Source organism: Xyrauchen texanus, chromosome 37 (genome assembly GCF_025860055.1).
Source record: "Xyrauchen texanus isolate HMW12.3.18 chromosome 37, RBS_HiC_50CHRs, whole genome shotgun sequence".
Classification (NCBI taxonomy): Eukaryota; Metazoa; Chordata; class Actinopteri; order Cypriniformes; family Catostomidae; genus Xyrauchen; species Xyrauchen texanus.
The window spans coordinates 7,684,011-7,697,444 of record NC_068312.1 but is presented as its reverse complement, the minus strand read 5'-3'; the positions used below and the strand labels follow the sequence as shown (position 1 = coordinate 7,697,444).

At 35.2% G+C, this 13,434-nt stretch overlaps 1 protein-coding gene across 6 annotated transcripts in view; it reads right to left on the bottom strand.

Moving 5' to 3' along the window:
- agtpbp1 (ATP/GTP binding carboxypeptidase 1) overlaps positions 1 to 13,434 on the bottom strand; it is a 48,127-nt gene that overhangs the window by 33,730 nt on the left and 963 nt on the right. For 2 of the 6 annotated variants that reach the window (XM_052108267.1, XM_052108271.1), the window contains exons 1-13: positions 12,558 to 12,763; positions 11,383 to 11,449; positions 11,083 to 11,204; positions 8,590 to 8,657; positions 8,407 to 8,470; positions 6,426 to 6,572; positions 6,055 to 6,186; positions 5,178 to 5,271; positions 5,023 to 5,060; positions 4,336 to 4,544; positions 4,002 to 4,179; positions 1,858 to 1,958; positions 1,452 to 1,568 (exon numbers count right to left, since the gene is read on the bottom strand). In XM_052108267.1, the coding sequence (XP_051964227.1) occupies positions 1,452 to 1,568; positions 1,858 to 1,958; positions 4,002 to 4,179; positions 4,336 to 4,544; positions 5,023 to 5,060; positions 5,178 to 5,271; positions 6,055 to 6,186; positions 6,426 to 6,572; positions 8,407 to 8,470; positions 8,590 to 8,657; positions 11,083 to 11,204; positions 11,383 to 11,426 (1,314 nt within the window). In that variant the 5' untranslated portion in view covers positions 11,427 to 11,449; positions 12,558 to 12,763. Of the gene's footprint in view, positions 1 to 1,451; positions 1,569 to 1,857; positions 1,959 to 4,001; positions 4,180 to 4,335; positions 4,545 to 5,022; positions 5,061 to 5,177; positions 5,272 to 6,054; positions 6,187 to 6,425; positions 6,573 to 8,406; positions 8,471 to 8,589; positions 8,658 to 11,082; positions 11,205 to 11,382; positions 11,450 to 12,557; positions 12,771 to 13,434 lie in introns of those variants that run through there. The other 4 variants (XR_007968889.1, XM_052108268.1, XM_052108272.1 and 1 more) reach the window with 4 other exon arrangements.

Genomic DNA, 13,434 nt, shown 5'->3' with positions numbered 1-13,434 from the left:
ATGGCATGATTTTGTTTGTAATTATTCTTTTTTCCACCAGATGTCAGCAATCTGCCCCAATATATGACACACTCATATTTTCTTCATGTTTAAACTTATAGAAGTGTAGGATTTCACTAAAGTGAACATGCATTTGCTAATGTGCATATGCAAATGAATGGTGTAACTGTTAAATTTACAGGTAAATCAGATCTAAATTTCATACAATTCTAATTTTAATTGTGGAAGTCACAAAAATTTAATGAAAATGTTGAGTTAACAAGAATTAAAATTTTGTAAATATGCATGTGAATTTGATTGATAAAGATACATATAGTATGCAGCATAAATGAGTACACCCCCTTAGAACATAAGGATATATTTATATTTCTAAATGATTACTATTACAATTCATGCTAATGTTATCAACACCAGTAAAATAATTAAATTAGGCAGATTTGCTTAAGTAAAGGGTTGCAATAATGAGTTGTCTGCACGTTTATAAGTGTGGGCCTTGGTCAAAGACTAAACAAGCCTTTTTATGCTTTGGGATCAGCAGCGCTTTCATGCGTGGATGACACCATGCATTCCACTTTGTAGAGTGTGTCTTACTGTGAGAAATGAAAAGGTCACTCCAGTTTGGCATCCCACAGCTTGTGCCAGCTCTGAGGCACATGTTTGGTGATTATTTCTCATCATGAGGTGAAAACTTACAGCATTGGTCTGACATTTCAGGAATCTTGTCACAAGTCCATCCTTTTTGAATTTCTGTCACATTTGCTGCTGTGTTTTGACTCAATAACAGTGATTTACAAATGCTATTGTACCATTGTGCCCTTTTGTGCTTCATTTTCTTGACAATTCTATCCCATGTGGGCCATTTGTTGTCAGCATTGAGACTGAGAGTGAATCAGTGGGTTAAGTAACACTTTTCTACTTTAACCAATTACATCTTTTTGAGTGTGATAGTTCAAAAGATAGTTGTCCCTCAAATATTGCCAGAAAAAGGTTTTATGTTGTAACTTTCAGGAGGGTGTACTCATTTATGCTGAGTGCTGTATATATTTAAAACAAATACGATTTCAAAACCTGAAATTTGAACAAACCATATCTAGGGAACAGTATATCAGTTAAGACTTAAAGCTCAGCCCTTTTGACTTGGGACAGTAGGCAACCAATCAGAACACACTAAAATCTGCTTAGCATGAGCAAATGCCTAGCAATGACCTGGCAACTACTCAACCTTTACATTGTGATGGGGTGTTTAGTTCAGGCAAACACTACTCGCATTCTTTTCAGAAAACGACAAGCATTTTTGTTACAGTCTTTTTTATTAACTACATTTTGGCATTAATACAGACTCCATTTTGATTCTCTCAACCCTTATATCATTGCTCTCTGGTGTGGTTTGTATCAGACAAACAATTCAGCATCCTCAGTATTAGATCAGACCTGCTGTGAAGTCAACTCACCTCAAAATCACGTGTGAATTCAAGACAGAAACGCTCGTAGACTCTCAGCTCATCAAACGGACGTGTCTGCATCTGTCTGGGAAGTAATTTGTTGATATCTGTCTCTATGTCATCATTCTAAAGAGAAGAATAAAATACAGTCATTACAAAATTCACTTTGATAGTGATTGTACAAAATAAATAAAATAAATGTTTAGGACAGTGAGAAAGAACAGTTGTTATTGTAGAGGATTGTAAAAATATAGTGGATTTTGCAGAAACCGATAACTAAAGTGCTGGAAAAAGGCTGATAAACGATTAACCAGCCGATAGTTTTCTTAGTCTTTCCTTACTATGACGATCACAGACAGAGTCGAAAATGAATAACATCTCTTAAAATCTTCTGCACTGTATAAGACTGCTGTACCTGGGTTTTGTGATCAGTTTCATCATCCTCATTTTCCGTGTCATTTTCTGTGTCAACCTCTGTGGCTTCATTCTCATCACTCTCGTCAACAACATCATCCACTAACACACAACGATACATTTCCACATTAAACAACTCGAGATACTACACATTTAATATCATTCCAAAAAGTTGATTTGTAAATTATATTCACCCTTTTCTATATTGAAAATGTACAGTAATTTCAAATCAGATGATTGCAACATGCTTCAAAAAAGTTGAGAAGGGGCAATTTAAGACTAATAACAATTTGACGAGTTAGAATAACAAGGCAGTGTGAAACAGATGTTAAACAGGTGAGGCAATCATACATAGTATATAAGAAGCCTCCAAAAACAGCCTAGTCCTTCAAGAGCAAGGATCATTCGAGACTTGTCAATTTTCCAACAGATGCTTCAGCAAATAATCCAGTACTTTGAGAACAATGTTCCCCAAAGATAAATTGGAAGGATTTTAGGCATTTCACCCTCTACAGTGCACAATATAGTTAAAAGATTCAAGGAATCTTGTTAAATCTCTGTGCGTAAAGTGCAAGACGAAAACCATTTCTGGTGACGTCTCTGATCCCTCAGACGTCACTGTCATAGAAAACATTATTAATCTGTAATGGATATCATGAACATGGGCTTGGGATAACATTTAAAGGTTTAAAGGTTTAAGTAAGCCTTTGTTAGTCAATGCCACAGTGTTAGTGTCCACAGATGCAAGTTAAGACTTTACTATGCAAAGGAGAAGCCCTACATCATCACTGTCCAGAAGCGCTTATGACTTCTCTGGGCTCGGTTTCATCTTAGATGGAAAGTAGAACAGTGGAACTGTCATTTTTGGTCTGAAGAGTTTTGACCTGTCTCGAATTGAGAATGTGTGGAGCATTATGAAGCACACCATACAACAATGAAGTCCCCATACAATTGTGCAGCTAAAGACTCACATAATGTATGATTGGGGGAAATTCCACTTTCTAAACTTAACAAACTTGTGTCTTCAGTGCGCAAATGTTTAATAATTGTTATTAGAAGAAATTGTGATGTTTCACAGTGGTAAACACTCGACTGTCCAAACTTTTTTGGAGTGTTGCTATCATCTGATTTGAAATTCCTGTACATTTTCAAAAAACTATAAAATTCACAAAGCAAACATATTATGTGTATTTGTGGTGCTTGCAATATAGCAAAGTGTGAATATAATTTACAAATCCCTCCTTTTTTTTTTTATTATCATTTTTCATCCTGTCCCAACTTTTTCAGAATTGGCTTGTACTATGAATAGCAATATTGCTAAGAAAAAACATGAATGGAGGAGGAAAAAGGAAATACAGGGAACATTTTGCAGTTGCAGTGACCCCAAAGAGTACTTGAAAACTTAGAATGTATGAAACAAAATATATCAAATATCATTACATAACAAATGTCTTTTTTTTTTTCTTCATATATACACTGTCAAAAGATCAGGGTCACTTTATTCTTTATTATTATTATTTTTCACATTTTAGAATAATAATAAAGTCAACAAAACTATGGAAGAACAGAAATGGAACTATAGGAATTGTGTTGTGACTAAAAAAAATAATAAATAAATAAAAACGATGTTATATTTTAGCATCTTCAAAGTAGCCAACCTTTGACTAGAATTTGCAGACATGTACTGTTGACATTTCCCCAACCATATTCTTGAGGTATCACCCTGGGATGATTTTTAAACAATAATGAAGGAGTTCCTATCAATACTTGGCACTTATTGGCTGCTTTTCTTAATTATTCGGTCCAAGTCATGTTAGTTAAAAAAAAAGTTTTTGAAATTGTAGTTTTGTAATTAAATAATTAATATGGTGGCACAATTATATTTTTTCCTACAAGACTATTTTCAAGCATTTAAGCATACGCTTTCAGAGCAAAAGCTTTTAAGATCATGAGAACATTTCTGTCAAGTGACCCCAAACTTTTGAACAGCAGTGTATATGCTGCTGCTGCTACACAATGAGGCATATATGCAATCTTCCCTGAAGTAGACAGGTGGTGCTGGGGAGGAAGAGGGTTTCAGAGACATAACTCTCATATTTTGTCCCAATACTTTTTGGGGTCACTCTATCAAGTAAGTTTTTTTACCTCCTGGAGGCTGGCTGTAAAGCTGTGCGACTGGTCCCCCAGCTGGTATGTGTGGTAATGCGTGCTGATAAACACTTTTAATAGTAGGCAGTGGTAGGCGGTTCTTGGGAAAGCACTTCCTCATAATAAGGCTGGAGGTATTGACCAGTGGATCAAGTGTCCGGACAGGCAGGCACTCCTGAACACATTACAGTTAGAGTTAATATTTCTAATGTATATTGTATAGTTCATCTAATTATACTGCATATAGAAATGTATATGTAGTAAAACTATTTGGCACATTGCAATAAAAGCAGTGGTGGATAAAATATCACCCAATGCTTTAGTGTCATACAGTGGATGCGTTATAAAGGATCCTCATGCCGTTGGCGTCTATGAAGGCCTTCCTTCCAAGCTTTATGTTTGTGAAGTTTTTAATACATCCCAGAATACTCTTGCGAATGATCATGTGACGATGTCGCTTGTCGTTACGGTGCCAGTCCTGGTAGATGGTGAGTACAGTCGACATATAGCCTCTGTCCAATGCCCGCCGGGCATTCATTTCTAAAGAGCACATATACAAGATACCAGAGTTATGGTAATCAAATTACATGCAGTACACTGTATGTGTAATAATGTGTAAACAAAATAACACAATTTCCATTCAATATATATATATATAAAACTATCTTCTATCGGATGTTAATTCTTTAGTAATTTGTTAAAAAAAAAACCTGAACTCATAAATATGCCGTATAATAATAATGTGTGATCCTAGACATAAGGGGTGAATCTCACGAAAACAAGTCCATGCAATTATATGTTTTTTTTAAATCAGCAATTGTTTGTTTTTTTGCATAACGGTTATGTGAATTTGGTAAAATAATGTCATGGTACATAAATTCATAATGGTCTTAAAAAAGGCTTCATTTTCTTCATGCAAAATGTGAGTTCTTATTTCTTTCTTTAAATTTTGAGGTGAAATATAATCTGGACATGTTCTTTACAGGTTTCATGAGATTCAACCTAGGATGCATCTTACTGGACTTCAGTAATGCTGCTAGTGTGTCCAGGGCCGCCCTGTTTAGGAAAAAGAACAAATGCAATTTTTGGAAATCAGAATAATTCTTCTAACAATTTGGCAAAACCTGATTTCTAACAGATCTGGTAAACAAGAACATATTCTACTGTACATACTTGAGCAAAGTGGTGTTCTTTTTGCTGAAGGGTCCAATGATTTCAAACATGAGCTCCAAAGCGCCACTCTTTCCCAGAGATACTGCATTTACCACTACAGGAAAACACAAAAAGACCTGCATGATCCAGAGGTTCACTAAAAGTTCACTGTCGTGATTCTTAAACATATCGGTGAACATATTGTTGTTACTTTTCTTTATTGTTTTGTTTTTAATATAGTTTCACTCTCATTAGGCTGACGTTGGAAGCAGATATCAGGCGTTATTTTTCCCAATTTAGACAGTAAATTATTTGTATGCCATATTAAAAATATAGTAAATAGTTTAAACTACAGTTCACATTAATCGAAACATCAAAACATAATTTTACCTCGAAAACAAAACCAGAATAAACTGCAATGTTTATGGGATGTTTTGTTTAGGCTTTCTGCACATCTGTATTAAACATCAAAAACATTATTAACATTGTTTTTTTTAGTTTTTTAAATAAGCAAACAAAATAAGTATATATTTATACATACATAAAAATAGCTACTGGCTAAAATGACTCAATTGATCCATCCCAGATTTTCCTATATGTGTATATTCAACATAAATTATGTTGAGTACAAATTTTGACTAAATTAACTATTTTTTTAAAGCAAATTATTTGAATATTTTCAACCCAGATAGATACAGCCTAAAGAGTTATAAACTTCATCCATTTGAAACATTCTGGTCTGGAAATTAAAAAAGTATTATAAATTTGACTTTTGGTTACAAACAGTAAATTATAATTTTTTAAATGTGAGCTGCATAGTGCACCCGAGGGACCTTTAATGCATCGGTTTGCCACTACAGATAACAATAAATGGATGCTTGTAAGTAAGTGAACTTACAGTTGCCGGAGTAGACCCGCAGCACCTGTACGCATGGCAACAGCAGCTTGTGGTTCTGCAGATTGCGTTTCACTAGATTCACCGTCACATTCAGTGCCCCGTTCAGACGTGCTTTCACACCAAACTTCCTGTCTGAAGAGAGAGTGATGTAATTGAAAAGTGGCCATTGCCAACTGCTGACAACTTAATCGGAATTCAGTTTTAAAACAGTTAAATGACAAATATATACTCAAGTTATAACACAAGAAAATGATTTGATTGTACCAAATCAAATATTTTATGTACTAGCTTCAGCTCATCAGGTTAGCAAAAGCATATGAAAATGTAAGAAGATTGCATACATGCATTCACCTGTGAATTTGTAATCTCACCTTTAGGGCCGACTTTAACCAGAAGAGAGTGAACGTGCAGCATTAGTTCTTCATTCAGAGGAATGTCTTTGCTGGAGCTCACCAGCAGCTGCAGCAGAATTGCTGTTCCTCCCTTAGACACAAACACTCCAGTCCTACGGCCTCCACCTACCACAACAAGCACAATAGTATGGACCCACATTATTCGACACTCTGTCCTTCAGAAACAGTGTTTTGACTGATGTGTCCTGTTTACAGCCAATACAGTGCCATGCACAATGGACTCTTAACTTACAATTATTACAATTGCATACTTACAAAATTTAAAGGAAAATAATTTAATCACTCAATAAATTGACAAATAAATATACATTTATATTTTTAAATATATATTTAAAAAGATTAATTATATTTATAATGCATGTATTTATATGTGAATGTAAGTTATTGTCTTAAAGGGATAATAATAATAATATAATAATTATATATTTTATTAATTATTAAATTAAAATGATATATCAAGAGGACAATTTTGCTGGGCAAATTGTTAAAGAAATGCAACAGACAAATACACAATTACCAATTTTTAATAAAAAAAAATATATAATTTATTGTAATTTTACACATTAAATACAACACATACAAATAAAAAAATAAATAAACATTAAAAATTATTTAATCAAATATTTATTGTAATAAATAATTATGAATAATTAAATAATTTATAAATGTATACATACAGTATATTTATAGTGGTTTTTTAAAAATTATTTTCAAACAAATTAACTGATTGTTGACTCAGAGTATACTCTGCAGGATTATTTGGGCTGCGGCCTGAAATTTTTCTCACTCAAATTTAAAAGCACACACTCAGTGGATTAATTTCATAAAAATTGTCTCATTTGACATATAAACTCCTATATTTTAATACATTATTGTAATAATTCATAAATAACATTGTATAGGTTTACAATTTTATGATAAACATAAATGTTTTTGAAAAAATACATAATTTTGTGCATACAAAGTTTAAAAGCATGCCATTTCAGTTCTGTGTCCTCTTTATTTAAATTTTTAATTATTTTATTCCACCGGATGGCAGCAATTACTACACAAAATATTTTTTCCTCCAATATAGGTGGTCTTACGCATTTTAGCCCTCAACCGTAGATATCAAGTCTTTTTTTTTAAGTCCTGAGAGCTTCCACACTGTTCTGTTGAATATCTTGACTTCTGAGTTTTCTATAAACCCAATCTAGGTGTAATTGGAAAGCAGAGAAGCCCAGCTTTACAATGATGTGTAACATTTCATCTTCTATAGATGAGAACCTATTTTGCTGATGATTTGTTTCTCATACTTTTTCAACCAGACTTTATATTTTGTTCTATTTTTTTTTTTTTTACACAACTTTGGATTATTCACCCAAACAAGCTCACATACAAGTAAACAAGTAAGTTCTTGAACTCATTTTGAAGCTAACAAAAAGGTAAGATTTGATATAAAGTTTGAAGCTATTTGGGCCTTACAGATCAGTCCAGTCACCTTCCTCAGAATGAAAGCTTTCATTTGATATGTGACGTGTCCATTTAAGTGCTATGTGAAGGAATTTTATATTCATTTCTACAACGTAACCTCAAGGTGGGGCCAATTTGCGACAAAAATGTTTACAGGCCTTATTATGTTATTTTATGTAACTAAATGCAAAAGTGATGGGGTTCTCTGAAAAGTTCAGATTCTAAGCTTATGCATCAGGGACTTCAGTGTTTTAAGTGATAAAACAGCTTGCCATATAGCGCCACAATGCGGACCCACCGGCGGGTCTGCAGAGTTTAAGAGGGCAGCACTCCTTTGTCTTCCACTACTTTTAGGTACAAATTATAACTTTTAAAATTATATTTACCATACTGCATAGATCACACCGCAGCAAACCATTTAAAGCAACTACCCAGCCCAAAACAGCTCACAAAAATGTTAATGTATGCAGAGAACATAAACACTTACCCACGGTCAACAGTTCATTTAAAATACTGAGGATGTTCATGGTGGTCTGCAAATCCCGTGTGTTCTAAATCGACAGAATCAAGTGGATTAATAGCTGGAAAGCACTTCACTACAGAATTTAGAATAACTTAATCCACAGATTAAATTAATGCGATTTTATGTCAGTGTTGTGAGTGCTGGTACCTCAAGAAAAGAGAGAATGACCTCCATCCCGCTGGAGCCTTTAGACACCATCTCCTTACGGGTCTTCTCTAAAACATGATGAAACACATACTGTTATAATCCAGCCCATGATTCAGATGTATATTACATGAGAATCCAAAACAGCCTACAGTCATTTGTGTGTACTTTGTCGTAAACTGTTGATTCTTTTATCAAGACATTTCATATTTGTACAGATAAAGTCATAAATACATGTGTGTTAATGCCTTAGGTATCATGAGCAAACAATGAACAATTTTATTTTACAGTATTTATATATCTTGGCATAATGTTGATTATTACAAAAATCTATTTGACTGATCTGTCATTTTCTTTAAAAATCACTCCCATTTGAATCAATGATGCCGTTTACACCGGATGCGCAAGTTGCTTTGCTAGCGTTGTGCTGACAGTAAAAGACCATTTTACACTGCAAAGAAAAAAAACTCAAGGCTACAGTGAGGCACTTACAATGGAAGTGAATGGGGACCATTTTTAGAGGGTTTAAACAGAAATGTGAAGCTTATAATTTTATAAAAGCACTTACATTCATCCTTCTGTTAAAACACGTGTATTATTTGAACTGTAAAGTTGTTTAAATTGAGTTTCACTTGTATTGAACCAGGATTGTTCCTTTAGTGTTAGATAATAAAAATACAGTTGTTCATTGTTAGTTCATTATTAGTTCATTGTGCATTAACTAATGTTAACAAATACAACTTTTGATTTTTGTAATTCCCCCATTGGCCCCTATCTATCATGGCCTCCTAATAATCTCCATCCCTGAATTGGCTACATCACTCTACCATCTCCTCTCCACCAATAGCTGGTGTGTGGTGGGCGTTCTGGTGCACTATGGCTGCCGTCGCATCATCCAGGTGGATGCTGCACACTGGTGGTGGTTGAGGAGATTCCCCCTATACTATATAAAGCGCTTTGAGTTTGAGAAAAGCGCTATATAAATGTAAGTTGTTGTTGTTGTTGATTTAACAAATGTATTAATAATATAGGTTAAAATTAACATATAATAAACAAAGTTTGTTGCAAGATAACTTTGGTCAATATTTAGGTATTCATTTTGTAGATTATTCAAAGCAACGTACAAATGATGAATAATATTAACAAAATCAATTCGTCCTAGGAGTAGAGCAACACAGTAAAGCAAATGTTACTAAAAACTATAACATTTTTATTAATTTTTTTATAAACTTTTTTAATTTAAATTACTATTACTATATAAATCTTTGACAACATGTATTAAATTATACATTTAAAAGAGATTGGATTTATTATAGAGGCAGCTACACCATCTCTTAGTTGAGTGTGAAAGATACTGATTGCCAAACAAACGTCGCAATATAACGTATCGATAAGCCTATAGCATTGTTTGTAAACATTTCTGCTCAGACAACAGGTTGTGTGGTTATCTGCGCTCTAATGCAAAGTCATTTGTAACTTATCTTTTTTCTCTCTCCCACTTTTCTCCCCTATTTGGAATACCCAATTCCCAATGCGCTCCAAGTCCTCGTTGTGGTGTATTGACTCGACTCAATTCGGGTGGCGGAGAACGAATCTCAGTTGCCTCCATGACTGAGGGCGTCAACCCGTGCATCTAATCACGTGGCTTGTTATGTGCATTACCGCGCAGACATAACGCATGTGGAGGCTTCATGCTATTCCCGTGGCATCCACTCACATCTCACCACGTGCCCCACCGACAGCGAACCACATTATAGCGACCACGAGGAGGTTACCCCATGTAACTCTACCCTCCATAGCAACCGGGCCAATTTGGTTGCTTAGGAGATCTGGCTGGGGTCACTCAGCATGCCCTGGATTCGAAATCGTGACTCCAGATGTGGTAGTCAGCGTCTTTACTCGCTGGACTACCCAGGTTGTGACTTATCATACCAAAGACCAACTGTCTGTCCTCTGTCTGGCATGGCTTCTAAAGTCCATCTTTAACACGTTTCCAACCCACTCTTGTCCCACTTCTCACGACTTTAACACACTCACATAGACCCAGACCTGTCCCACTGACCAGGTGATGGGTGCAAATAAAGCCAGCAATAGATCAATGCAAGACTTAAGTAGAAGAGGACATGATTAAGAGTGTGAAAGACCAGGGAGGGGGGGGAAAAGAGAGAGAGAGAGCATTCGGAGATGTTGGAAAATGTCTTTATTTTCTCCAGGTTGTTGACATCAGCATGAGAGGGTCCTGCAATAGCAGACAGTAGAAATAATATCCCAAAGTTGTCACATTTCACGGCTGATCTCCTCAGCATCTCACCACACTCTCACATGCCAACGTCTTTGTTGTGTCCACTGCCTCGCTAGTTAATGTTTTTGTCAACCACTGCAGCTTGTGTATAAAGATTTCTTGTTTTATTAGCATTCACTACCCATTTTACCTTTGGTTTTATTGTGCATGTGTTCTGATTGCTCTATATGCATGTGTTTTGTGTATATGTTCACCTTGAGTCTGGATGAGATGAAGGATTTTGCCTGTGATCTGTCGGGTGGCATCAGTATCAGAGGCTTTGGGATCTTCATTCAGTCTTTCTAGCTGACCCAACAACGTCAGCACTCGGGAAGCACTGCGAAAATAGGAAACCCAACCATCTCAAAAGGCAAAATACACCAATATAGACCATTAACACCCTGCAGGCAACATTAAATGAAATTTATTAGACATTTATCAAATTATATGTGTGCGTAAGCACCATCGAGCTGCTATAGTGTGTATGTGGAGATGGTAAAGATAGAGTTACTAACCCTTTTTCAGTTGCCATTTTGGGTTTATTAATTTCTTGCCACATTTATTAGGAGGTCAAACTAACTGCTGAGGGAACACAAGGTAGAAATGCATTTACATTGACAATGAAACTTTAATTTGCAATAAGTATCAGGTAACACAGATGCATTAAACTGGGCCTCGTATTAAATTCCTCATTATTCCATACAATCTAATACCAAAAGCATCCTTCCTATGACATTGGCCATGTCTCAAAACCTTCATGCCTAGACAGTATATTTGGGCATCAAAGCCTACCTACAGTACCCATACAGGCTGCATTTTCGGTAACCAAAGCCTAGTGAGTTCACTACATAGATAGCAATTTTGGGCATCAATACCCAAGGAGCTGCCAGCCTTGAATGCATTATTGTGTTTCATAGCCTAGCTGCGCACACACAGAGAACATTTTTGAGCATCAAACCCTAGTAAGCTCCCTACCGTGGCAGCAGTTTTGGGCATCAAAGCTCACGGAGTTGCCTACTTACTAGAAAGCATTTTGGGGCATCATAGTCAACCTGCCTACATAGACAGTATTTCTGGGCATTACAGCTTATGCTTACGCTGATTGTATTTGTGGGCATCCAAGCCTGCGAAGTTCCCTACCAAAACTGCCTTTTTTGGGCACCATGGCCTACCTGCCTACATAGACCACATTACTGGATATGAAACCATAGTAAGATCCCAACCTAGACATATATTTTTTTACATCATAACCTACCTGCTTGCTTGCTTGCTTGCTTTCTTGCTTACATAGACCACGTTTTGAGGCATCAAACCCTAGTGAGCTCCCTAGGCACCCAAACGCCCTAAGTAGGAAGCTCACTAGTTTTTGAGACACAGCCAGCGTGAAAGTGTTTCATATTTAAAATATGTTTACATATCACTTAATACAAGAAGTTGGTCGTATGTCACATTCATTGTTGCAGTCAGATGAAGATAATGAAAATTGATCAGCAATGTCATGATTAAATTATCAACTTGATTAAATCCATCCTGTATGAAGCACACAATCATGATCATGTCAGATCCACCTGCCCCTCAGATGAGGCTACTGTTGACACAAATGAGCAAACGGGACAGCTGATCTTTATCATTGACACTGCATGAAGAAAATAAAACACCAGCGCAGTTTAAAAAACAAGAGTTTACTCACCTTTAAAGCATGCAGGATCTGCGCCATCTGAACTCCTTTCACCGTATTCTCTTGGCATTGGCAACACACACACAAGCCCCCTGATGATATTGTTATTTACCATAAAAGCCCACAGACACTCGGAAGTGAGGGCGCGTCCCAGCAACGCAGATCTTGCAAAGAACCAAAGATCTACACATCATACTACAGCACAGTCTGACGCACAGATGAGATACAGATCAGCTTTTACACGCAGCCAGCCTGTTTCCGGTATGACGTCAATGACATCGGCAAAAAAATAATAATAATTTGAGCATACATTCAGCAAGGTAATGACGAGGATTGTTTGTATTTTTATTAAAGTGTATTTTTATTAAATAATTTTTATTTGTTGTATAAATATATTGTACTTGGCCGTTATTAACTTTGAGTTTTTTTATAAAGCTATTTTCTCTAGATTTTCATACACAAATTTAAATTTCACAGTGCAAATTTCTTTACTTTTTCTGTTTATTATTATTATTATTATTATTATTATTATTATTATTATTATTATTATTATTTTGTAAGTACTTAAAATCCGACCTGGTCACATTATACCTCAAATTCCAACCCTAGAAAGCATCTCACTCTGTAACCGTTATAATGTTTTTGACACTTTGTATAATATGTAGATTGCTGTGCATAGTCCTAGTATGTTTTTATTTTTGTATTTTATTATTATTATTATCATTAATAATAATAATAATAATAATAATAATAATAATAATAATAATAATAAAGAAAGAAATAAAGAAAAAAGACTGGTAATTGTAAATATTTTTTTTTCTTCTAAAGATATATATTTTAATAAAACATATATTTTATTAATATTTCGAGTTTTGTAATGGACTGTATT